The following is a 27,729-nucleotide window of genomic DNA, read 5'->3' on the forward strand; positions in this document are numbered from 1 at the left end:
GTTAAAGGGCAACCCAAACTATGCACTAACAGAACCCCAGTTTCCTCAATCCAGAGCAAGATTTGCCTTCCCTTTTCATTCTTACAACATACAGCCTTGGCCTGTGGTGTCTGTCTTAGGGGTAGAGGTGAACCAGGGTTCCTCCATAGTTCTCCTGTTCCCCTTTAGCATAGCTAACCAGGTCCCAGAAAGGTTAGTGTCTGAAGAGCCACAATGCAACCTCAACGTTCCCTGCTGGTCTTCAAGTTCGCGTGATGCTGAGGTGCTGAAACTGGGTGGGAAGCAGAGGACAGGAGTTCTTGGGAGGCAGCTGTTGGTGCCAGCCAAAATGGGACTTGTATTAGCTGCAGCCCCTAGGAATCCTCTTCCTTTACTTATTTGGCCTGCTTGTACACAACTACTCCAGCTGTTTTTTGCAACATCTGAAAAAACGCTGGCTACCATTTTGTGCTCTTCGTCTGGAGAGGAACCCACCTCTAAACTGGCTGTGAAGTACGCAGTAGAACTTGTGCACAATGGAAACTGTTGTTCCCCTTGCTTTTTGCCACGTCGCACTTGACTACTGGTCTCTCTCCATCCGCCGGAGTGACATTTGTGTTCACTGATTACGTCTGTGCCAACTGAGGAAAATTCTAGGCGTGGGCTGATGATTGGGTTGCAGTTTTGCTCCGGGATTTCCGCAACTATGGGTTTGCTGGCTGGCAAAGTGGCTGAAGAACTTTCCTCATTGCTACTCAAGTGCTCTGCAGCTTCATTTTCTTCTGAAATAACTGCTTTAGGACTGATAGGGAATCCCCCCCACTGTAGAAAAGATCAGTTTCTTCCTGGGACCAACCTTGGCAATGGAGGACTTGTGTTTCTCCACTGCTGTAGGATACAACTCACCAATTCCGCCGTCTCCAAAAGCGGCGTTTATTTTGGAGATGTCTCCAGTTCTCAAGGCCAGCTTTACCAAGAGCCAGTGGTGGTGATTCTCCCAAGGACCCTTGACATCTTCACAACTCCCAAGTTCTGCCCAAGACAAACAGTGCGGTGTTCCTATAGATGGAGCAGCCGGTTCTGCACTCAACACTTCGAGGTCCAGTAAACCTGAAATTCCAGTGCTCCGGATGATTTGGTTCGTGGATTGGAGGACAGATCCACCAATCCCTTTACGGTCCTTAGGTCCCATGTTGCATGATCGTTTTAGGAAGCGCTGACAGATTTCTGTGGATTTGGGATGCAACCAGCGATAGTAAGTGACCAGAGCGACTGAACCTGAGGAACAAAAGACACAATGCTCTATTAGTATCTTGCTAAATGAAGTCACACAACTTTCACAGATACCTTGGACTTCCTAAATTTGTCAGGCTCAATGTTCACAAACTATGTCATAGAAAACCTCCACAAATCAACTCACAATTCCTTCCTGAAGTGTAACTAAAGGCCAGTTCACACAACCGTTTTGCTTATGGTGAGCATATTTAATTTCAGTCTGCACTCCGGTGCTTGTGGTAAACGAATTATACGTGGTCACAAGACAGACACTCAGCATCAACTGTAGAGTTATGTGAAATACGCTTTTCCTTCTGGAGGACTCCTCTGACAACTCCAGAAAAGATTCAACAGGTTAGGGAAAGGAGGCAACTGTTGAATTTCTTCTGGTGGTGCAAATGATGAAGGCAAAGGAGTTCCAGGAAAGAGACACAAAAACACACACACAAATAAAAAAAACGGACAAATTGACAATAAAGATAAACCTGTAATGAACAAGTTCACCCGGTCACCATTGGTGACTCTGAATTGTTCCAGAAACTGGTTGTGTGTGGACTGTGCAAGATTGCTTATGGCTATTCTGTGAGATAGTTTGTTTCTCAAAGGCAGACAAAACAAAATCTGATCTGTGTTCTAGCAAGCCCTCGCTCAAATTCAAGGGGGAGATGAAGATAAGGAGGTCACATGATAAGATTTTTAAAATGTTTCCCCTTAGAAATATTATTTTTCTCCTCTAACTGTGTGACCCTAGAACATCTGGTGTTTTCTCAGATTTGAGCTTAGAGGAATTCCCCCACCTCAAAGTGTGTGTTTGTTTTTTAAGTTGACAGGTTAGTAACATTTTTGTGCAGAACATTTTTATGAACCTCATTGCAGGGATGGCCCAAAAATAAAAGCTGCACCAGTTTAAAAGAACGGTTACTTAAACCAAGTCTGAGACTACAGAGATCCCAGGAATGAGAAGTAGCAAACTAGACGTGCAGGTTGTCAAACAAGACGTGCAGGTATTTTAAAAAGTTGAGTCCGGGTTCCTGCAACCCAGCTCAGGTTCTTCACAGCCACACACCAGCTGTGGGGAATGGCTGTTAAAAAAAGCAGAGTCCAAATAGCCTCAGAATGTCTTTGTGGGGGAAGGAAGAGCTCCTACTCCCCCCAAGTCATTTCCCTATATCAAAAGAGCACAAGGGGAGGTTTTTCTCCATCTCTTCTGCTCCACATGCACAGAACACTCCATGTGGAGCAGCAAAACAGAAACCCCCTCTCCACTTGCTATTTTGGAAAACAGCTTGAGGGGAGAGGGAGGAGCCCCCCCACCGCCCTGTTCCCCACAGAGGTGTTCTCAGGGTCAAGCTAGCTGTGCAGGCAGGAGGGAGTTCTTTTCTGCTCCATGTGGAATATTCTGTGCACAAGGAGCAGTAAAAACGGGGGGAACTCCCTCCTCCTGCCGAGGTGTTCTGAGGTCATTTGGGCTCTCCTTTATTTTTTAAACAGACATTCCGAAAGCTGCTGTGTAGCTGCTGGAAACCCAAGTTGGGTCGAGGAAACCGAGACCCAACTCTTTGAAAACCTGCACGTTTAGTTTCACCCAAAGTCATGTGCTTTTATTTGGCAGAAGGATCTGTCTAGGAAGCAGGGGAATGAACCGCTCACGTTAGGCATTATTGGAATGGAGGGAATCAAAGTTCCCTACATATTATTGGTTGGTAATTTGACAGGGAGGAAAGGATGCTAGCCCCACACTCTTCTTCCATGTTCAATGAATATACACACACACATCTGGAAGGGAGGGGGGCTAAGCCACAGAGAGATGCCCTACCCACAAGGAATCCAGACATAACCCAGACGCCACTCCGCTGATTCCCCTGGAAGAAGTCCCCTGTCATCATCAGCAGAAGGATATTTTCCAAGGCCATCATCTAAGAGAGAGCAGAGAGTTAGCAATCAAGAAAAGATGACTCTTTACATATCACATACACATTGAAACCATCATGACATGTCTTCTGACTCCCTTTCTCAGGATTCAAACAGGGGCCCTTCACTTCTTGAATAAAGGGCATGTCCTGTGCCGAAAGCATCCCAAGGCCATATGTTGCCATACAGCAATGGCACATAATTTTTTAAAAATATTTAATTTAATTTAATTTATTACATTTATATTCCGCCCTCCCCACTTTCGCAGGCTTAGACCAGGGGTTCTCAACCCCTTTGAATCTGAGGGCACCATTGGAATTCTGACACAGAGTGGTGGGTACAACTACAAAACGGCTGCCACAGGAGGCAGAGTTAACATCAAAATGGCTGCCACGGGAGGGAGAACCAACCACAAAATGGCTGCCACAAGAGGCAGAGCCAACCACAATACATCAAGAAGCGAAGTCACACATAATTCTAAGGAGGGTTTTTTTTCAGCAGGAACGTGGTGGAACGGAGTTCCGGAACCTCTTGAAAATGGTCACATGGCTGGTGGCCCCGCCCCCTGATCTCCAGACAGAGGGGAGTTGAGATGGCCCTCCATGCCAATCTGAACTCTCCTCTGTCTGGAGATAAGGGGGCGGGGCCACCAGCCATGTGACCATTTTCTCCAAGGGCAACCCACTGAGTTCCACCACCTCTTTTCCCAGAAAAAAAGCCCTGACTCTAAGAGTAACTCTTCAACATTTCAGGCAGTAGCTCTGTTAAACAGCATGCCTTTTAAAACAAACATGTTGTTTAAAAATATTTTCTTGCATACAACTTCAGTCACTCAGTGGAGATCTTTGTGCAGCCAACGAGATCTCCAATAGCCAAGCAAAAGTCCTGCTGGGAAAAAGCCCCACCTGACCGTGCCCACTTTCTAAAAACACTCAGGAGGGCACCAGGCAAGGTGTTGTGGGGCGCCATGGACCCCTGAAGTAAACACTAGGCTGTCTGTGAACTGAAAGCATCAATTCCATCACTCTCTTCAGGAGGAAGAGAGTTACTACAGTTAGGAATTGGGCAGGGAGATTTCCCCCCAACTTAAGATCCGCCCCCTTTCCCTCTCTATTACATTGATATGACTGTCAGGCTTTTGAATCAGGAACCAAGATCCAAAGCTGCAAATGTCAGCAAAAGTTTACCCTCAGTTTTAACTCACAGTTTACTAATCAAAAAATAAGAGGTTTTATGGGGGGGGGGGGGGGGGCGGGGATAGGAAAACTGCCTGACACATAATTCACACTCTTGATTACTACCTTGTCTAAAAAATGAACAACACTGTGCAAATTTTGTGTTTTTTAAATTCATTTATTAGCAGAGATGCCAAACCGCAAATTATTCTTACAGCTGCAATCTATCTCACAGTCACCTGAGAATAACTACCATTACTGAACATTTGGTACCAGGTACCAAAAGAACTTTGGCTTCAAAGTCTTGGACAGCAGTTTTTTAAGTGTCTAGATCTACTCGTTTCCAATTCTAGAATAGTCACCTTGGGCAATCGCTCGGAGGATATTTGGACCAGTTTTGCCCCAATTAACAGCTGTCATGCAGTTTTGTTGTCGGTTTTTTGACAATGCACATTACACAAAAGGTGCCCTAATTGTCTCCAGTTCTTCTTCGCAGGTTAACAAACAGCCAAGAAAACTATAACTTACGATGTAATACATGGTTACTCTATAATGGGAGGGACCATCTTTAAAACTGACGTAGCAAAAAATGTATACAGCTCCTGTGAGGAAATTGAATACTCTCCAGCTACTGGGATTTCAGAAGATGTCCGTCTGCTGAGCCACAATCCAGTAGGACATCACAAGCCAGTGGGCACCTGAAGCAAAGTACATAATAAAACACACAAAGATTATATAGAAGCGAGGGGTGGAACACAACCCACACAAGAATCACTGGTAGGTTGTGTCCGGGGTCTGAGCCCCAGCCCCCAGACTTGACAAGAGGGAACAGCAAGGAACAAAAGGGTGGCAGCAACCCCACCCCCCAAGCCGGCAACCAGGGCCAGAACCTACCTACTCCAGGGGGAAGGGGTAAAAGGCCAGAACCTCAGAGGGGTGGAGGGGGCAAGGAGAGACCAGCCAGTCCCACCTTCCAGGGGGAAGAAAGGGGGCTAAGCAGGCCAGAGGGAAAGGGCCACAGCAGGGAGAATGTGGGAGCAGCAGCAGCAGCAACCCAAGCAGAGCCCTTACCTGGCAGGGAGAGGAAGCAGCCTCTACAGCCCAGAGCCACACCATGGCTAGAAGACAGCAGCCTGGCTCAGGAGTTGCTAGAAGCCAAGCCTCTCCAGGGGGGGCTGCCACAGGCATTCTGGGGGAGGAGATGGGTAGCCCCGCTCAGCATTGCTGAGCAGGCAGCGCAGAAGCTGGCTAAGGCAGCACCTCATGAGCAAGGCCAGGCAAGCCCAATAGCACGGAGGCTGGCTGGGGCAGCTCCTCGTGAGCAAGGCCAGGCAAGCTCAATAGCACAGAGGCTGGCTGGGGCAGCTCCTCGTGAGCAAGGCCAAGGAGCCCTCAGCTGGGGATGGCTTGCACTCAACCCCACCCTACCAGCAAAGCAAAGGAGCCCAGGAGGGATTAGTGGTTGGAGGGAAACACCTGGAGGGACGCACAGCTGGGCCCGGTCAGGAGAGGGAACAAGCCTAGAAGGAGGGCGGGGCAGAGAGAGGAAACCCTATAAAGGGTGGCTGGGAAGAGCTCTGGGGTGGTGGGTGTGAGTGAGGAGTGATGATGTGGAGTGAGAGCAGTAGAATGCAAGGGTGGAGGCTTGGAGGAGAGTTCTGGAAGGAGGAGATGAAGGAGGACGCAGAGGGTAAGCAGGCCAGGTTGAGCAGGCCAGCGAGTGGACTGAGAGGGAGTCTGGGTGAGGTATACCGCCCCACCTTCCACAGAGCAGGGTCCTGCAGAGTCCCTGGCCCCCTGTGACGTCAGGAGCAGACTGCCCAGTGCCATGCCCAGCGGCAGCCGCGGCAAGCCCTGACAGGTTGCAGGCATTTCAAGCCAGAGGGGCTGAAGAGACTTAAAATGGCCTCATATAACAGTAAGACTTCACAACTTATATAGCACTTCCAGCATGTTATCAAAATAACTGAAAGTCAGTTTGGTGCAGTGGTTAAGAGCTGCGTGACTCTAATTTGGAGAACTGGGTTTGATTCCCCACTCCTCTGCTTGAAGCCAGCTGGGTGGCCTTGGGTCAGTCACAGCTCTCTCAGAGCTCTCTCAGCCCCACCCACCTCACAGGGTGATACTTGTGTGGATAATAATAAGTTAGTAAACCACTCTGAGTGGTTGTTAAGTTGTCCTGAAGGGCGGTATATAAATCAAATGTTGCTGTTGTTGCATTCTCAGAGGAGCTCTGGTAAGGTATGCCAAAGTGTTTGTCTCCAAACAGAGCTGAGGATTTGCTAGATTTTCTGCAACACAGGACTTATCAAGGTAATAACAACTCACATCAGATCAACATGAATATGCTTGTGTGATCTGTACAAGGAAAATTATCGGCAGACTCAATACTTGTTTAGCTGAGTGGAGCAGTATTTAATCACAATGGGATTCAAACGGAAAGATTTACTTCAATGGTGTCCCTCTTAACATCCGTCTGTCTAGTCATGGTGCTGTTTCCCTACTGGAATAAAAGCACCCCTCCGTGCTTACAGTGGCACACCTAAAAACACCTTCCTGGGAGTAAAGCCCATTGAATCAAATTGTCCCTTACTTCTGAGGAGACCTGTCCAGGATTGGGGTCAGTACCTAACTGAGGGTGATGTAGCAGTTAGAATGTTGAAGTTGGCTAGATCAGAAAGACTTGGGTTTAATGCCCCATTCAACCACAATCCTTTGGTCTAATCATGGTAAGTCATATCTACCTTACAGGGTTGTTGTGAGGATAAAAATGGGAGGGGAAGAAGAATCCTGGGTATGCCACCCTGAGCTCCTTAAAGATCAGTCTCCAGAAAGATTCAAAGACACTATAACAGCCTTAACCGAGCTATTACTGCTTAGAAGTCTCATTCATTCACTTCCAAGTAAATCATGCTGCAATCCTAAGTACAGTGACACCCTTCTAAACAATTCTGACATAAAAGATCAGATCCTGTGGGGTCCTTCACACAGGTTATCTGCCCCAAGTCCTATGCTTTTGGGAAACATTCCCCCCATTGCCTCTCCACAGCTTTGTGGTGTACTAAGACACCCTCAGGGGTTTCCCTGGCTTTTCTCCAGTCTTTTTCAAACATGCCTTGCTCAGTAGTGTTGCCAAAGTTGCCAGGTCCCCATAAAATTCTGGATGGGGAAGGGGGACACCTGGGTGATCTTTTTTGTGCACGTGCGCTCCCAGCAAGCGCAATGATGTCACGCCTGTGGGGAGTGTGCTGACTGGGCACTGGTCTGGGAGGTTTCTTGCCTTCCAGGCCCATTCTTCAGACCTTTTGCCCCATTGGTGAGGTGAGTGGCAGCGGGGGGGGGGGGGAGAGGCTGGGAGTGGGGGATCTCCCTGCCCCCACCAGGGGACTGGCAGTCCTAGTGGGTACATGTGTATTTTCTGGCTCATATGGCAGCCATTTTCACTGACCCTGTCCCCACAGCAGTCATTTTCTCTCCAGGCTTTTCATTTAAAAAATCAGCCCTTGAATATCACAATATTCAATATACTTTTGTACCAAGATATACATCAGGTTCTTTGAAGGCTTAGCTTTCATTTTTTTAATAAAATTTACGTTTCTGTCTCCTTCCCTTGCAGATATATCTTTGTAACTGTCAAAAAGGCCTATCTTTGCAAAGAAAGGGGATACAAATGATGGCTGCAAATTCAGAGAAGTTGATGTATCTATTGTTCTATTGATATAGTTATACATTAGTGCTGATTCTTTTAAAAAGAAATGGGCAGCGGGTTGGACTAGATGGTCTGTATGGCCCCTTCCAACTCTATGATTCTAAAAGCCCTAGCGGCCCAGGAAAAGGGGGGAGCCAATTCCGGGGGATTTGGGCAGGGAAACTTGCCATGTGAAAGCCCCATTACTTCTGCGTTTTATCTGCTGCCTCAATAATAATAAGGAAACCACAAAACCCCATCCTTGTATGGAAGACACCTGGGCCGTTTCCACACGACTTACCAGCCTCCGGAGCATTGTGCAAAACATGCAGAAGATAGCGTCTTCTCGCGCAAAATCGTGCCAGGAAGACACAATGTCGTGCAAAATTCCTGGATGATAGTGTCTTCCTGGCGTGATTTCAGGCAAGAAGAGGCTATCTTCCGCGTGTTTTGCGCAATGCTCCGGAGGCTGGTAAGTCGTATGGAAATGGCCCTGTATTTAACTTAGGCACAGAAAAATTCTCAGGTGATCCGACTTCAGAAGATGGCAGAAGCAACTTCCTTACATCCTGGAAAATTCCTGCCAAGCATGACATGTAAATATTCCTTCTTCCCAAGCAGGAAGAGATGGAGGAGGCACCTGCAGTTACTGTGCATAACAGAAGTTGGCAGAAGCCAGAGTGATGTCTGAGAATTTCTCTACACAATACTTCTGACACATGTTCTTCACATGTCAGGAGATGCAATGTTAGCCAGGAAGCATAGTTTAAATGACAGAGCCTTTCAGCCCTCCACCACCTTTGGCGTCTCCCATTCCAGAGCCTTTGCCCAGCCAAGGCTTGGTTAATTCAAAGCAGCGAGAGGCAGGGTAAAAGCTCCGGAAGGGGCCACAGTCCAGCATGCCCAAGGTGGTGGAGGGCTATGAGAGAATCCGTCCCCTCTGGAGCCATCTCCGTTGACTCTGTCTTTCAAAACTATGCTTCCTGGCTAACATTGAGTCTCCTGACACTTGACGGACACATGCCCCAGCGTCTTGTGTGTAGAGATTCATAGATGTCTTCAAAAATTGTTATGTCTTTAGACAGCACATCTCTCATATGGGCTCCAGGACAAGGACTTCCAAATATATTCCTCACCAAATAGCAACATTCATTTTCCAGATTTTTGAGACCATTTTGTACTTTTATGCAACGCTGAATCTCCCAATGAGCATCTACCGTGACTCCTTTGTCCTCCTCCATGGAAAAGTCCTTTGCAGTAAAGTACTGAAATCGCAAAGGCAGGATCCTGTCCAAATTAACCATGTTTGATATTCAGGGTGGACTTAAGGGAACACCTAGCTCTCCTGCTGAAATCTATGAAAAGGGTCTCCCTTTGCCTGGATGGTGTCCAAAATTATTTCAGCACACCACCACTTCAAACAGAGGCAAGGTTTCCTTGATGAATTTATCTTGCTGTGGCCATTTTGTCTTCTACATCTGCAGGAAATGTATGATTTTTACTTCCTAAGCAATCATACAAAGCTTGTTATATAGAAAGAGCAGTTCTAGGTGCCGGTAGAAGACAACTGAGATTTCTACTAGGTTTGTCATTGTGCAACCAAAATGTTATACCCAGATTACAGTGGACTATCTGCAATAACAACAACATTCATTGCAACTTCATGCAATTTACAAAGCATGCTGTTATTATTCTCATGACAATCACCCTATGAGGTGGGTGGAGCTGAGAGAGCTCTGAAGGAGCTTTGACTGACCCAAGGTCACCCAGCTGGCTTCAAGGGAGGAGCGAGGAATCAAACCCGGTTCTCCAGATTAGAGTCCTGCCACTCTTAACCATTACATCAGGGCTGTTTCCAGATGGCTTACCTGAAGCCGCTCCATGCCGCAATGTTGTGGATCGTGTGGGGAAAACGCGAAATATCGCGTTTTCTTGTGCGACGTCACGCGAGAAAACGCGATATTTCACGTTTTCCCCGGCACGATCCACAACATTGCGGCATGGAGCGGCTTCAGGTAAGCCATCTGGCAACGGCCCAGCAATATTCACCGCAATGCTGATTTTACCTGCAGCAACAAAAACCCAGAGGTGATGAACCCTTGCAAAAAGGACCAAGGTCACGACCCTGCTTCCGATCATCCCCGCCCTCCATAATAACTGGTAGAAGAAGGCAGCTCCAGGCATAGAGAGGTGACCAGGTTTGACGATCCATGTAAAGCGGCTGTCGGAGGCCAAAGCCCAGCAGAAGGAGAGCAGGCTAAGCCCAGCACTCAAGCCTAGAGAGAGCAGCGGAACAGAAAACATCACCAGATGTGTGGGTCTCTCTTTTTTATAGGGCAGAAAGCACCAAAGGTTACAGGCTGCCCTTGTGACATTCTTGCACGTATGGTAAAGGACAAAGATTTCAAAGCAGCAAGGCCTGCTAGGGAAGTACTTACCACTGGAGGGAAAACCCAGTTCTAGAATTTTGCCACATATGGAAGGTATCAATTGGCTAATACTGATAACCTCCAATCTGCTGAGTATTTTTGCAACTGTTTGAAAGATATAAACAGTTTCACTTACTTGTAATGGTTGTTCATCTAGGTCTTCCGTACAGGCACACATGGGACTGTGCATGCGCAGGCCTGCCGATTTCGGAGATTTCCATAGCTCAAGATCACTAGGGGGCGCTCTCACCTCTCAGCGCGCATGCGCGGCTGTCTTTGCCACTGGAAACAGCTCCTAAGAGGTGGAGCACCCCCGACATACCCTCAGTCCACTTTCGCCGCCCTACAGCAAGGTAAGTACCAAGAGTGTTCGCGAGGAAGGAGGGAGGGCCCTTGTGCCTGCACGGAAGACCTAGATGAACAACAGTTACAAGTAAGTGAAACACTGTTCTTCATCGGCGGTCTTCCTGTGCAGTCCCACATGGGAGATTACAAAGCTTAATACCTGGGTGGAGGTGCTGCAGACTCATCACAGAAAGATTGATCGTAGGACTGCTGTGCCCACCGTGGTCTCCTTTCTGTCTAAGATGTCCAGCGCGTAGTGTTTGACAAAGGTACCGGCTGAGCCCCACATCGACGCTTTGCAGATGTCTTGAAGAGGGACCCCTTTCAGGAGAGCCGCTGACGACGCCTGGGACCTAGCAGAGTGGGCACGAACCTCCAGAGGGCAAGGTTACCCAGCAGTTTTATAACACGCTAGTATCGTCTGTACAACCCATCGAGCTAAGGTTTGAGAGGTTGCTCTCTTACCCTTCTTCTGCCCCCAAAAACACAGAAACAGACTGGAATCTACCCTGAAGGGTTTCACCCGATCCAAATAAAAGAGAATCACCCTGCCTACATCTAGAGAGTGAAGGGCTTTCTCCGCTTCCGAACTCTGTGTGCAGAAAAAAACGGTAAGGATATCTCTTGGGAAAGGTGAAAACTAGACACTACTTTAGGCAAAAACTCTAGTTCTAAGAACAACTTTTTCAGTATGAATCTTTAGGTAAGGGGGTTGACAGGATAACGCAGCTAATTCCCCCACCCTCCTAGCTGAAGTGACGGCTACAAGAAAGGTCATGTTCACAGAAAGAAAACGCAGAGGACACGTGGCCGAGGGACAATGGCCCTAAATGGGGGAAACAAATTGTTTAGACCTTTCAAAAATAATTTAGCTGTGCAGTGAGAAAAGACCGTTTTACAGTCTATTGGAGAGTGAAAAGCGGAAATGGCCGCTAAATACCCTTTAACTGAAGAGTTAGCCGACCCCTTTTGTTTGAGTTCCCATAGAAAATCAAGGATTTCAGGCAGGAGAGAGAGGAAGGGGTCTGAACCCCTTTCCCAACACCGAGTCGTAAACTTATCCCACTTAAGCGCATAGGATTGGCGGGTAGACAGTCGCCTTCCATTTTGTAGTACATGAGTCACTTCTGAGGAGAAAGTATGTCCTGTCTGATCAGCCAGGCCGTCAGTTTGAGTTTCTCTATCTCATGGTGGAGAACCCTCCTCTAGGACAGAAGGTCCGGTACTATTGGGAGTCTGTACATACGAGACTGCAGTTGCAGGAGGGTGTGAAACCATCCTTGATGCAGCCAAAACTGGGCTATCAAGATGACTGATGTCCCGTCCCTCTGAATTTTGCTGAGGACCCTGGCTAGAAGTGGAAATGGGGGGAATGCGTAAAAGAGGTGTCCCAACCACCTGCGTTGAAATGCATCCCCAAGAGACTTTCAGCCTAAGCTGCCTCTGGAGCAAAAGTCGTGAGCCTTGCAATTCTCTTCCAAAGCAAAAAGATCTACGTTTGGAAAACCCCACTCGGAGAAGACAGGGCGTAAGTATGTGTCCTGGAGGGACCATTCGTGGTTGTCCCCTTGTAGTCTGCTCAGATGATCCGCTACTGAATTGTCCATACCAGGGATATGAACGGCCTGCAGCCATACTGAATGGTCTATGGCCCACGTCTAGTTTCTCACTGCCTCGTTGCACAGAGACACAGACGCCGTGCCCCCGTTTGTTTATATAAAACATAGCAGTTGTATTGTCGGTAAGGATCTGGACGGACTTGTTCTTTACAGTATCTGAAAAGGAGATTAATGCATATAACACAGCCCTTAGTTCCAGCAAATTAATATGCTCCCCACTTTCTGAATCGTCCCACACACCATGGGCGTAAGAACCCTCACAATGGGCACCCCAACCTAAAGGAGAGGTGTCTGTAGTGACCAACACGTGAGGCTGCCAACAGCCAAAGTCAACACCCCTGAAGAGATTCAAGTCAGCCAACCACCAGTCCAGGGAGCTAATGACTCTTCTAGGGACATTAAACCTCCTACATTGGGAATCCTTCTCTGGGGAAAAAACAAAACTAAACCAAAGTGGCAGTGGGCGCATATGTAACCTACCCAGTAGCACTACCGCAGTGGTAGAGGCCATGCAGCCCAACAGAGTTTGCAGGAACCGAGCAGACTGAAAATGGCATCTGTTTAGCCTCTTAATGAGTGTCTTGATCTTCAGAGCTCTTTCCAAGGGTAAGAAACCCGCATCCTGAATGCCATCCAGAATCGTTCCTATAAACTGAATAGATCTGGCAGGGGTAAGTTTAGATTTCTTTTGGTTGACAAACAACCCCAAACGTAAGCAAAGTGTCAAAGTAGTGGACGCCTGTCGAGTGACATCTTCCGCTGAACAGCCAACCATCAGCCAATCATCCAGATAGGGAAAAATACAGCACCCCTGGACTCTCAAATGGGCCTCTACTACTGCCATACATTTAGTAAAAACCCTCGATGCCGTAGCTAATCCGAAAGGTAGTACCCTGTACTGGAAGACACGGGGGCCATAGGAAAAATGGAGGAAGTTTTTATGCTCCGGGAATATCGAAATATGAAAATAGGCATCTTTTAAATCTAAAACTGCAAACTAGGAATTAGAAGGCAACAAAGTCAAGACCGCTTGCAGGGTAATCATCTTAAATTTACGCACTCTAATGACTTTATTCAGGTTTCGGAGGTCTAGAATAGGTCTAAGGCCTCCATCCTTCTTTTCCACCATAAACAAGTTAGAGTAGAACCCCAACCACGAGGAGCGGCCCGTAACTTCCTCAATAGCGCCCTTATCTAAAAGCACTGAGAGCTCCGATAGTACTCCCGATTGAGGAGTCTCAGAAGTAAACACAGGGAGTTGTAAATAAGGTAATTGCAAAAACTCAATTTTATAACCAAACGCAACTATTTTTTTAAAGCAAACATCAGATGTACACCATTCAGCCAAGTACGCACTCAGCCTGACCCCAAACAGTGGGTCAGGGCCCTGTAACTGTCAGAATTGTTTGTGTGCTGTTCTTTGGCATGGGGCTGATGTGCCCCTGGCTTATTCTTTTGATTTTGCCTCTGTCTGGAGAACGAGGACTGTGGGCTTTGATAAGACCTCTGGGCCAGGTAAGCATACCCATGGTATGGCTGGTAGCACTGCTGATGGCCTCTTTGAAAAGATCGGTAGTAAGATCTGGATGAGGCTTGCTGCTGATGTTGAGGAAGGACTCCATAAGAACGAGCTGTAAGGCAATCCTTCCGTTTTTTTGACAGGTAGTAATCTGTTTTCTCAGAAAATAACGTGTTCCCCTCAAAGGGGAGGTCCTCCACTTTATTCTTTGTATTTGCAGGGAGCGCCGCCGTCCTTAACCAAGTGTAGTGATGTAGGACTACTGCAGAGAGTAAAGACCTAGCAAAGGTTTCCGCCATGCTTCTGCTAGCGTTAATCTGGTGGCGGAACAGGTGGACTGCCTCTTCCTGGATGACTCTGAGGAAAATCTTCTGATCCTCAGGCAGCTTAGGCACGAAGGTCGCCACCTTGTTCCACAGCAGGAGTTCGTAAGTGGCCATCATTGCGGTGTAATTTGCCACCTTCACCCCAAACGCAGCCGAGGTATAAAACTTGCACCCCATCGTGTCTATCTTCCTACTCTCCTTATTGGAAGGGACTGAAAGTGAGCCCTGCTTAGGCTTAGCCTTCATCACCTCTGTCACTAAAGACGATGGAGGAGGGTGAGCCGAGAAGAAAGTACAAAGGTAATCTTTTGTTCAATACAAGTTTTCCACCTTTCTGTTGGTAGGCAGGGTGGATGCAGGTTTCAAGTTTAAGCCCTTCCACAACTCTACAAAGCCGTTGATCAATGGAAAGGTAACTTTGGGGGTCAAACCGGAGTATATATGTTGCAAGATTTTATCTGTGAATTTCGTCTCTGTAGACATCACATCTATTTCCAAGGCCTTAGCCAAACGTTGGAGCAGCTCGTTATATGCCCTGAAGTCATCTGTAGGAGATGCTTCTTCCATGGGGCCGATCTCTCTGTCAGGAGACTCAGATATCGGGGAATTGCTAGCCCGAGTATGTTTGGTGCCTCTTGCCAAGTCTGTATCAGATGGTAGCGGGGTCCTTCTTGAATCTGCATAAGAATAAACCCGCAGGGATGGAGACCTGGACTCTCTCCTGTAAGGACAGTCTGAGTAAGAAGAACTCTCCCTTTGACGGTAGAAGGGAACGGGTTCATCAATCAAACGATCATCCTTTGAGTGACTTCTATAGGAGTAGGGGCTGTGCCGATGTCTGGAACGACCCCTCTGCTCCTTAGATGATCTAGGTGACCAAGAGTTGTGAGAGGCTGATCTAGGTCACCCCGATGGTGTGGGGGGCTTTTCCACCAAAATCACATCCTCATCCTGAGTCGCCTTGGAGTGAGGAGTACTGTGTGCTGATGAATGGTCTCCTGAGCCCCTACGTCTCTTCTCCAGGGGTTCAGAACCAACATCTTCTGGCCGACTCAATGGGGGGGGGGGCACGCGCGAAAGCATACTCTCCAAAACAGCCTTCTCTTGTTTAGATCAATGCTTCTGCTTCTTTTTCTTCTTTTCCAGGCTGAATCCTGCTGATCCCGGAGCCCGAGTCAGATCCAAGGGCTTCGTAGCTGAGGAGGGATCCTCTTGATGTGAAGCTGGTGGAGTAGTAGCCGGCACTGAAAGTGTTCCGACTCTGAGGAGTCTTTGGGTCAGGAGTCCTCCGAGGGGACGCAGAGACCACAGCCAACATTGAAGGTGGTCGACTTGTAGGAGTCTTCGGAACTGAAGGTCTTTGTTCCGAGTGGACTGCCGGTTCCAATGAGCTCCAAACCGAGGTGGCAGTCAGCTCTGGTGGTCTAGGTTCCGAATGACTGGGTGAAGGTCAGAAGCGAGGTGTTTTCAAGCCGGTGGAATCTGGGCCATGTTGATCAGCGGACCTGGACGAGGCAGACGATGGTGCCGCAGCCGGTAAGTCAGTGGCCAACATAGCGACTTCCAGAGGGAGGCTTGCAGTTGACCCTTCCAGAGGGAGGCTTGCAGTTTGAGCGTTGTGGGTTTCCCCCCAAACAGTATAAGCAACTCGAATGTCATGTCTGCATCCATGTCATTGTCTTAAGTGTTGCACTATTGCTAACACTGTGCCTTGATTTCAAGTTACAAATGCTTTAATCATCACTTTCATTTCTCTCCCTCTACCAGCCTGAGAACACAGGCTGAAATGACCTTGTACCGTCTGAAATGTTGCCGTTTCTCTGTATGCCTTTTTGTCTTGTCTAGCTAAACTCCAGAAGTTCCCAGACTCCTTCCCGCGCAATTTTGTGGTCTAGAGGGGGGTGGGGAATGTTTGAGTATTTAGAACTGTATTTTCCTCAAGTCTTTATTCCTATCAAGGAAGTGTGTACTGCTTGGATGCTTTCTTGCCTCTGAGTAAATCTATGGACATATATTTGGAAAGAACTGGATTTCTGAATAAAAACCATTTAACCAAGAACCCGTGTCTTGCTGCAATGGTTACAGGGACCTGTCTACCATATCCTGACATCCGACCTTGTCATTTTTCTATCGCAGGATACACAATGCTTGAAGAGAGCTGTTTCCAACATCGTAACGAACAGAAGAGCTGGAAACCTCTACTATCGGCGGCGAAAGAGGAACTGAAGGTATGTCGGAGGTGCTCCGCCTCTTAGGAGCCATTTTTGGCGGGAAAGAAAGCCGCGCATGTGCTCTGAGAGGCGAGAGCGCCCCCTAGTGATCTTGAGCTATAGAAATCTCCAAAATCGGCAGGCCAGCGCATGCACAGTCCCACGTGGGACTGCACAGGAAGACCAACGATGAACTGCAGGATTTTTTAAAATTCAGATGCAGGATAAAAGTACGTATGCCTCTTTTAAAACATTGAAATGTGTGTGGAAAGCCCACCTGAGCTAGGCCTTATATTGGTTTATTGTACAATTTATTTACCCTTTGAAAGGATTTCTATCCTGCATTTTGAGGAAGGGGGGAAATAAAGCTTTCAGCCAGATGGTTTCCAAGCTGGCTTATATAAAGTAATACAAACACTGAATAAAAATCCAAAAATGATCAGCAAGATCACTGTGGTAAGAAAATTTTTGTTTTGACTTGGAAAAATCAACTGATTATTTAATAAAGGTAAAACACAGATCCAGCACAGGCTTGACTAAACTCCCAAGAGGCTGCACAGCGAGTGTTCTCCACTTGCAGTCTGTAGGAGTCTCTTCCCCTAGGAAAAATGCCAACCAGGGCAATAAAGCTGTTCTTAATTGACACAGAGCACATGCAAAACTCTTTTGGCCTCTTGCATCTAAATTGTTCTATAGCAGGAGACAAGGCGGTCAGCTCTGGGTGTTATCTCTGTGAATTAGAAAAACAACCAGGCTGGAGAAGTGTGAAATTCTTTTCTGTCATTTGTATCACCAGATGTTTTTGTATCAAAATACACTGCCTGTCTTGTAAGAAGTGATGTACTAATTTTATTGTTTGGGAACATCCCTTCTCTGTACCTTCAAAGGAAAACAAAGCAAACGCAATTGATGATTGTAACAAATTACCAAACTCCTTGATCTTTCTCTATAAAAGGCTTTGGCCCCTAGGGCTCGAGGCCGACTGTGCCAGCTTGCAGAGAGCCCACCAAGCTACAAGTGATGCCTCACACAGGTTGGACACTTGTCAGCTTCCCTCAAGTTTTGATGGGAAATGTAGGCGTTCTGGTCTTGCAGCTTGGCTCTCCATTACAGCTGCAAGACCAGGATGCCTACATTTCCCATCAAAACTTGAGGGAAGCTGACACGTGTCCAACCTGTGTCAGGCGTCACTTGTAGCTTGGCTCTTAGACTCCTGTAGGCTTGCATCTCGGCCGAGAGCTCTCGTTCTTTGGGGGGAACTGATCGGCTATCTTCTTTCTCTTTTATTTCTCTGTCTTAGTATTAGGTATTTCAGGGGAATTTCATATTACTGGTTTACTTGTGTTCACCGCCAAGGCCCCTGTGTGGCACCTTTTGGCTTGTGTATTTTTGCATGCTGAAATATAAACATTGTTAATAAACATTGTTTATTAACATTTTAATAAACATTGTTAGACTTGGTTAAGGACAGTTCTGAGTTAAGTTTTTGTAGTGTTAAGGGTTAGTTAGGTTAAGGTAAGGTCCAGAGATGCACCACACAGTACATTGCCTGTGGTAAGGGGCTAAACAGAGCAAAGAACCCAGCTTGTTGTGAGCCCAGGGGAGCTGGGACGAAATTTTCTCACAACAATCACACCCAGAGAAAGACAGAGATCATGTCTGCGCATATGCATACCCACTTGCACTCACATCAAAGTCAAAGGTGCCACTTTGGAAAAGCCGTATCGGAAGTGCTTACCCACAGCTCTTTGCATACAAAGAAAGAGCCCCACAGAGGATATTTGCCCATGGGCAAGGTAGCATCGAGGTTAAGTTCGGGGGGGTGTCAAATAAAGGGTGGAGACCATGCCCGAGCTGCTCTTAAAATATTATGCCAGGGTTCCCTTCAACAGGACTCATTTTCCATGTAGTGTTTTTATAATAATTCTATTTACCTGAAGGGAAGACTAGCTTTTAAAAAACGTGTTCAGTCTAGAAAAAGAAAAGGTCCTCTTCATTCATTCATTTTCATTCATTCGTCATTTACAGTCATTTGACCAATCATATAACACAGTTACACTAAAAACAAAAGTTCAAGGCGTACAATAAAACAGTTTGAAATTAAGATCTAGTTACAGTACAATATAATTTCCGAGACCGGAATATCACCAAATAGTATCCGGCTACTTGATAGGTAATCTTGGCATGCTTATCGTATAGAAGATAATCAAGTCTAGCCTTTTCAGTGAAACCAGAGATTTTACCGAATAACGGTGTGATCATCTCATCCCGTTCTTCCTTATAATATGGGCAGCTAAAAAACATGTGCCCTATAGTTTCCATCTCTCGTAATGGACAGGAGCAAAGCCTTTCCAGACAGGAGATTAAAGGTCCTCTTAAATACTCATAAAAGCCACAGGGATATGTGATAAAAACAAAAGAATTGCACATATTTTTTTATGGGGAAGTCGTTACAGTTGCTTTACTAATTTCATTATTTTATACAGGGCTTTTTTTCAGCAGGAACGTGGGGGAACGGAGTTCCGGAACCTCTTGAAAATGGTCACATGGCTGGTGGCCCCGCCCCCCGATCTCCAGGCAGAGGGGAGTTTAGATGGCCCACCAGCCATGTGACCATTTTCTCCAAGGGCCACCCACTGAGTTCCACCACCTCTTTTCCCAGAAAAAAAGCCCCGATTTTATATGTCTTGGTATGTATCTAAGTCAGTTCAACTGGGCTTGATGTTGCCCACTGTTCAGTCACCATGAGAATATTTTACACAGAAAAAAAAATGAACTAACAGGTTTAATAAGAGCTTTGGTTGTGATCAGTGTGCGCTTACTTGAAACCAAGTTTCGCAGAATTCTGTAGACGTGGAGGGGATTGGAACGCGGTGAAAATCCCCCAGCCTGTATTCATTGAATCTCAGCCACCCTGCCCGTGGATCTTAAGGATGTTAGATGTCGGGTGCAAGGCGGGCTGTCTGAATATGTTTTTATTGCTGTACTTATATGACTGCTGCCAGAGTTTGAATGGTCTTTATTATATGCATTTACATGATGTTAATCTGCTCTGAGACCATGTGCGGGGAGAGCGGACTACAAATAAAATAAAATAAATAAATAAAATATTAAGTCTTATCACAGTCTGCAGAGCTGTGCCATGCTGCAGTTTTAAAGGAAGGTGCTCACCTGGGACAACAACTTGGGATTCCATCACTACACATGAGGAGGCCCGCAGGAGGAGGTTTGGCAGAGTCTGCACCAGAGCTTCCAGCAGGCGCAGAACGGCAAGGTCTCCCTGCTGCGTCACAAGCTCCTTCGCCCCGGGGCCTCCTCCGTCCTTCACGGCCGACCGCAGAGCATCCCCGTACCTGGCAAGAGTTTTGAAAAAGAAACCCTGAACAGAAGCGGCATACTCGTCCGCCCATTTCTTCACTTGTATTCTGCAGCCATTTTTCCAGTCCTGTCTTCCGGAGTTGGGTTCAAAGAGAGGCAACAAACACCCCTCCCCTCAAACCAGATATAACATTTCTCGATCAGTGGAACAACATACTAATCCCCCGAATTAGATGTGACCTTATAAACAACCTATTAGTTGCAGCTAAGGGGGCAACTGCAGCAAGATGGAAATCACACAACCCTCCACCAATCTCAAACAGGTTCTCTAAAATCTGGGATCACTTTATACTTGAAAAAATTAATGACAAAATATTCCAAGCAGAAAAATTTCCCAACACAACAGGATTCTTGGAGAAATGGTTTTCCTTTTTTGAATTTATTAATATACAACCTCCTATAACATCATAAAGACGTTATACCACTCTGCCCCGTGGCGCAGAGTGGTAAGCGGCAGTACTGCAGTCCAAGCTCTGCTCATGACCGGAGTTCGATCCCGGCGGAAGCTGGGTTCAGGTAGCCGGCTCAAGGTTGACTCAGCCTTCCATCCTTCTGAAGTCGGCAAAATGAGTGCCCAGTTTCCTGGGGGTAACGTGTAGATGACTGGGGAAGGCAACGGCAAACCACCCCGTAAAAAGTCTGCCAAGAAAACGTGGTGATGCGACGTCCCCCCATGGGTCAGTAATGACTCGGTGCTTGCACAGGGAACTACCTTTACCTTTTATAACAGTATACCAAACAATTCTAAGCATATAATAGTCAAATAACACAGTTTCAACCAAAACAAAGATTTGAAACTCAAATCAGTTTCACAACATCAAGTATTATATGAGGAACCAAATATATTCTTGAACTTTTTAATTACTCCAAGTGGTATATTATAAAAGTGGCATATTATAAAATATAATGGCAACAATAAGAACAGATCTGTTGTAAATAGTCCATTTGTTATTAGAGTAATTTAGATATGTTAGAAAGCAGAAATGTAAAAAATGTAACAATATGCTTGTAGTCTGCGTTTTGAAAAAAAACAAACTATTTTTTAAAAAAAGAGGACCAACATGGTGTAGTGGGGGGTAAAGTGCTAGACTAAACTCAAGTTCAAATCTCTGCTTTGCCATGACCTCATTAGGTAACCTTGGGCTGGTCACATTCTCACTCAGCTTAACACACCTAACAGGATTGTTTTGAGGTTAAACTGGGGAACGGGAGAAACAGGAATGGAAACCCAAGCTCCTTGGAGAAAGACAGGATTCAAACAGGGCTCCACAAATCCTGGGCAAGTGATTAGCCACAGTGCACAGGAATTTCACTGCAGCACCTAGGAATTGCAGCAATGGTTTCATGATGACGACAGGCAGGGTTAGCTCCATATTTATTTATATACTTCCACGAGTTTGTCATATCATATCATATTCTCGTAACAGAATTACGAGAAACTGCAAAGCACAGTAGGTTTTGCGGTAGCAATAATGAGAAAATTGGGTAATTAAAATACAAAACTCTGAAAGTTCAAAAATGAGCTTGGGCCCTACATATTTGGACGGACTGCTAGAGCGAAAGCAAATTTGTCAATGCCTGGCCTTAAAATATTTTATTGGTTTTAATTTAGTTAGTTCATTTGTACACCGCCTTAGACCCCATAGTGGCTTACACTATCCTCTACTCCTCTGTTTCATCTGCACAACAATCTTGGGAGGCAGGTTAAGCTGACAGTATGTAAGTATAGAATCATAGAGTTGGAAGGGGCCATACAGACCATCTAGTCCAACCCCCTACCCAGTGCAGGATCAGCCTAAAGCATCTCTGACAAGTATTCATCCAGCCTCTTCTTGAAAACTGCCAGTGAAGGGGAGCTCACCACCTCCCTAGGCAGCTGATCCCACTTTTGAACTACTCTGACCGTGAAAAAGTTTTTCCTAATATCCAGCTGGTACCTTTGTCCCTTTGCTTCAGGTCCTACCCTCTGCTGCCAACTGAAACCGCTCCTTGCCCCCCTCCAAATGACAGCCTTTCAATTATTTAAAGAGAGCAATCATGTCCCCTCTCAACCTCCTCTTCTCCAAACTAAACATTCCCAAGGCCCTCAGCCTTTCCTTGTAGCTCAAGGTTGCCCAGATAGCTTCCATGATAGTGGAGATTCGAACCTGGGTCTCCCAGATCCTAGCCTGTCACTTTAACCATTGCATCTTGCTGAGCATCAGAATAATTCTAATCTTCATCAAAAGCTCCTGTCCAGTGGAAATCTGTTAAACAATTGATCTCAAAGCCTGCGTACCCGCCCCCACCCCTTCCTACTGAAGTGGTATAGTCCCAGGAGGGCTGTGCCACATATTTCCAAATGCATGCAGCTACAAGCTGGGAAGCTCACAAGATAATATGACATTACTGTAAAACAAAGTACAAAACAGAACAGAATCCTACACACTCCTTTTATTAGTTGTTTTAAGAGACACCCTGTTCAAATCTAACCAGGATAAACACTCCTACAGTGTCAACCAATTTAGATAACCAAAACCAGCTCATAGCATGTAATTTATTTCACACATTTTACCCTTCTAGCAGAATACAACTTTCACTTTGCCATAAATACATGGGTACAAACTGGCCAGTCAGCAGACACGGCTCTTTGCCAGCAACAATATTTTTGTCTTTCAGGTGGAGGCAACACTTGTACAGGGACCTTATTCCCAAACCACAACCACCAGAGCAATCTTACACAGTCTGAGCCTACTGAAACCGGTAACTCTGCACCAGATTAAACAAATGTGGCATAATAGCAGGGTGTAGCATCTACTTTCACGACACCTTCCAAAACATGTGTTTGTGTTTGGCATCACGAGGGTGTTGTGTCACCAGCGTTGCAGGACAAAATGCGTTTTGCAATCCACTAGAACGAGATTGGCAGGTTGTGGGTAATCCTGCATGTAGGCTCTTTATGTGAGCAAGAGCAAGGTTCTTATATGCGGCCTGAATCGCCTTCCAATACCTCTGCTCTGAAAAGGCTAGATTCTTTCTAAAAAGACTGCTTAAGATGATACCAAGGCCTGGAACCCCTACAGAAGTTAGGAGCGAGAGCAGCTCTGGGCAGCTGGATAATCAAACGCACACGTTACATGAAGGCAATGGTGCCGGTCTACCTGCCTGCACGTACAGCAAGGACAGCTCCAGTGTAGCCGAGATCCAGAAAAGGTGATGACGGTTTCCTCCACCCGAGCAACTATCTGGCACCGATAGCGCCATCAAATCCCCACCTTGCCGCAGAAGACTGCTTGGTGCCCCTGGGCCGATCAACTCCTCTCAGCCTAACCTACCTCACAGGGTTGTTGTGAGGATAAAAGTGAGGAGAGGAGAATGATGCAAGCTGCTTTGGGTTCCCATCAGGGAGAAAGGTGGGGTATAGAGGAAGTAAATAAACAAATAGAAATCCTTTTTAAAATTAATTATTTTTATTTTAATAGAAAGATTAAAATCCCATGAAAGGGAAAAGAAAAAAGGAAAAAGAAAGTATATATAAGAAGAGAAAAAAGGAAAGAAACAGAAAATAATATGTAAAGAAATAATAATACCCATATAATCAGGGCTTTTTTTCAGGGGGAACGCGGAGGAAGGGAGTGGCCAAGTGGCACGGAGGGCAATCTCAACTCCCCTCTGTCTGGAGATCAGGGGGCGGGGCCACCAGCCATGTGACCATTTTCTCCGAGGGCAACCCACTGAGTTCCACCACCTCTTTTCCCGGAAAAAAAGCCCTGCGTATAATAAACCATTTTCAGTTTTCTCTACGACGCATAACATCATTTATAAACAATATTCTTGCGGTCTTATTGATGCACAAACTTAACTTTTTCTATATATTTGTTTAATTCCCCCAAATTTGTCCCCTTAAAAGTCTATTATTAAGAAATAAACAGGAGTCCCCGGCAGAGTTACTCCCAATGTAAAGCCAGGCTGGGCTGAACGGCTGGCTGCAAGTTCTACAGCCGACTGGAACTCCCATTTAGGCGCGGGCTGGATCCCAAGTGGGTGTATCCAGCAGAGGATTCACACACGTGGAAACGGGCTTCTACACATGGATGGGTGTGTGTGTGTGTGTGTGTGTAGATCCTGAGGAGTTAGCCGTGTTAGTCTGTAGTAGCAAAATCAAAAAGAGTCCAGTAGCACCTTTAAGACTAACCAATTTTATTATAGCATAAGCTTTCGAGAATCAAGTTCTCTTCATCAGATGCCTGATCAAAACTGCCTATGTGTGTGTGTGTGTGTGTGTGTCACTTAAGGTGGCCGGGTACCAGAAAACTTCCTCTGGCATTATGGCATGAAACAAAAGGGCTGCTTGGGCCTGAAGAAGAGGGTGCCCGCATCCTCACCTGCTAGGGTTGCCAACCTCCAGGTGGTAGCTGGAGATCTCCCAGATTTACAACCAATCTCCAGGCAACAGAGATCAGTTCCCCTGGAGAAAATGGCTGCTATGAAGGGTCAACTCTCTGGCCTTATACCCTACGGAGGCACCTCCCCTCCCCAAACCCCACCCTCTCCAGGCTCCACCCCCCAAATCTCCAGGAATTTCCTACCCTGGACCTGGCAACCCTATCGCCTGCTGATCTGGCAGCTATCCAGGGGGGCAGGGCAGGGTTTAGAAGCAGAGGATGGGACTGAGCAGAGAACGAGAAATTCGAGGATGGCTCTCCCTCAGTTATACGATGTGCTGAAGTCAACTGGCTTCGAAGGGCACAACTCTGCCAAGGAGAATAAAATCTTGGCTAGTTGGCAACAGTCTGCATAAAAATGAAACAAACGGATGCATCCCGAACAGAATCAAATTCCCGTGAACTCTTTGATGCAGCTCCTCGTTATTTATTTTACTGTCGCTCAGAAGCTTTAATTCAATATACCCTACATGTGCGGTTACACAAACGCTAAGTTTTTATTTATATCCCATTTTCTTGCAAATGTGGACATAAAGCAGCGTATATCATTCTTCCTTCCTCAGGGGAGGGCCGTAGTTCAGTGGTCAGAGCATCAGCTTGGCAGGAAGCAGGTGCCCGGTCCAATCCCTGGCATTGCTGCCGGTCTAAACAGACGAGACAGACCTTGATGGACCAAGGGTCTGATTCATTATAAGGCAGTTTCATGTGTGTATCCTCCATTTTATCCTCACAACAACTCTGCGAGGTAGGTTAAGCTGAGCGTGTGCGACTGGCCCATGGCCACTTGGTGAGCTTTCATGGCAGGATTGGAACCCAGGCCACCCAGATTAACTTCAGTTGAACCCCACCAGAGAAGTTTCGTTTACCTCTTCCAGATGCCAAGCTGCAAGAGGTGGATCAGTATCAGAGACTTGCTAGGTTGGTGGCCGTCTGCTTGGAACCAAAGGAGGCTGAGGCCCTGAGCCAGATAGGTGGGCAGCAGCAAGGCCAGAGACACCCAGCCCCACAGCAGCTGGCCAGCGAGGAAGTAATGGAGGGTGGTGCAGAAACCTGAGGAGAAAAGGAGGGGGGGCAACATGAACAAGCAGGGGGCAGAGGTGGAGGCGGCCTGGCTCCCGTTTCCAGGCCACCTGAATTCCCAGATCTCTTGACATACTCCCCCCTACCCCCAAGTTGCGCAAGATATAAAACTGGAAGCAGAAATATACGCTAAAGCAGCCATTTCAAAACTATCAAAAGGTTTAAAAGTTAGCAAGCTCGCCATCTCTAGCTCACATTCATTTTCTTGCATATTATCAGTTCCGCTACAATTTTCCGCTCAGAAAAACTGAACAGGTTGAACAAAATCCAGAGGGTGGTCCCCCCTCCCCGCCCTTTCTGTGGATTTGGAAGTGGATTGCGCCAGCACTAGGATTGCCAACTCCACATGTCTATGTCTGGAGATTTGGGGAGAGAGATGGAGATGGGTGGGGTTGGGGGGGGGGGCGCAGTGAGTGTTTAATGCCATAGTCCACTCTCCAAAGCTGCCACTTGCTCCATAGTTTGGAGGTCGGATGGAGTTCCAGAAGATGAGGGTTGCCAGCCTCCAGGTAGGGCCTGGAGATCTCCCAAAATTACAGGTGATTTCCAGAATAAAGATCAGTTCCCCTGGAGAAAGTGGTTGCTTGAGAAGGTGGTCTCTATGGCATTATTTCCTGCTGAGGACCCTCACCTCACCAAATCCTGCTCTTCACAGCCCCCCCCCCCCGCCAATCTCCAGGAATTCACCAACCGGAAGTCAGCAACCCTACACAATCTCCAGGTCCCACCTGGAGGCTGGCAACCCTAGTTCATGCGCCTGTTATGGGACGCACAGGCACATCGAAACAGCAGGCTCCGCAACAAGGAAAACGGCAGGGAAAGGGCATCCTTTGGAATCCGGGGCTTCAGCCTTCTGTCCTTTATTTACACGCAGCGGATCTTGAGACAGGGGAAAACCCTGCAGCGAAGTCTTAGGAAGGGTCGGCAGAGGGCACCTCTAGAATGCAGCTCCCGGCTGGGAAATTCCTGGAGATTTTGGAGGTGGAGCCTGGGGAGGGGGGTGGGGTGGGGAGAGCCCATCCTGGATGAGATGCCATACAGTCTGCCCTCCAAAGCTGCGATTTTCTCCAAGGGAACTGATCTCCGTGCGCTGGAAATTATTTGTAATTCCTGGAATCGCCAGTCGCCACCTGGAAGTTGGCAACCCAATACTAAAGTTGGTGGGGAGAGGGCGGACTCCGGACTAAAGCCCTAGAAGTCAAACCTCCGCTTCGCTGTCTTTAAACAAGCTTTGGCTGCTTTCACACCGGCTGAATTACCCACTTTCCGTGCACTTCGCAACGGGACTCGCTAAAGTGCACATTCAGCTCGCGTGCACGCATGGAAAGTGTGCAAGCGCGCAGGGCCCGCTCGGGACCGCCCCGCCGGGGAAGGCGACGCATCAGCCTTCCTCCGCATCCACACGGCTGCCCGGCGGGGCGCACGGAGGCTGGAAGCGAGCGAGGCGCGCAGGCTCGGGTGCTCGGCGGAAAAGGGGCGGTCGGCCGCACAGCGGCGCGGCACTCAGCGGGTTACAGATTTCAAACACGGAGGCGCGCCCGCCCCGCCCGCCCTCCCTCGTTCTGCTCTGCAGGGAGCCGGCTCGGTGTTTGGGAAACTGCGAGCCCAAAGGCCGCCCCGGCTGCTCGCCCGGCGCCGCAGCCCAGAACGAGCACCCCGGGAAGGCGGGCGGACGCGCATTCACACGGCTGCGGAGCAGCGTCTCCGAGGGGATTTCTTGGGTGGCTGCAAAGACCCTGCGGAGGCGACCCTCGCGGGTGCCACGGGAAAGACGCGCAGCGGCAGCGATTCCAAACGCGCGACGACTTGGAAAGCGGGCCAGCTGGACTCGGGCATTAAGCACGTCTGCACGCCTTGCCCGTGTGCACGCAGGCAGGCAGCCCCGCCCTCTCCCGCCCCCCGCGGTGCCACTTCCACAGCAGCCTGCCAGACTCGGGGGTTGGCAAGAGCGAGCCAGACTCACGCGCGCTTTGCTCCGCGGCCAGCAGAAGGAGCGACAGCCCCACGAAGGCGCGGCGCATCCTCCGGGCTCGCTTGGGCCGCGCGGCTGGGCCCGGCAAGCAACGGCGAAGGGCCGCTTCGCCCGGCCGCCTCCTCGCTCGCCCCTCCTCTTAAAGGGGCCGCCTGAGCGCGGCTCTCCGGCCAATTCCGGGTGCTCGAGCGGGACAAGCGGCGCCCTGGATTTGCCAGTCTGCACGTGGGTTTCATCCCAGCTGTTGTTAGGGTTGCCAGCTCCAGGTTGGGAAATTCCTGGAGAAGGAAGGGTTTGGAGAGGGGAGGGACCGCAGGGGGGGTAGGGTATAATGCCATTGAGTCCATTCTTCACAGCAACCATTTTCTCCAGGGGAGCTCGTCTCCGTTGCCTGGAAAT

General features: G+C 47.7%; 1 protein-coding gene across 1 annotated transcript; it reads right to left on the minus strand.

Annotated features, from left to right (window-relative positions):
- Positions 1 to 775: 775 nt before the first annotated feature.
- LOC129323830 (XK-related protein 5-like) lies at positions 776 to 27,379 on the minus strand. Its single transcript, XM_054970581.1, is given in 7 exon segments — positions 776 to 1,257; positions 3,071 to 3,170; positions 4,869 to 5,038; positions 10,095 to 10,304; positions 19,648 to 19,829; positions 25,145 to 25,328; positions 27,322 to 27,379. Coding segments are annotated over 7 exon segments (1,386 nt in total).
- Positions 27,380 to 27,729: the final 350 nt, after the last annotated feature.

The sequence above is a fragment of the Eublepharis macularius genome, chromosome 1 (assembly GCF_028583425.1).
Source record: "Eublepharis macularius isolate TG4126 chromosome 1, MPM_Emac_v1.0, whole genome shotgun sequence".
NCBI classification, from domain to species: Eukaryota; Metazoa; Chordata; class Lepidosauria; order Squamata; family Eublepharidae; genus Eublepharis; species Eublepharis macularius.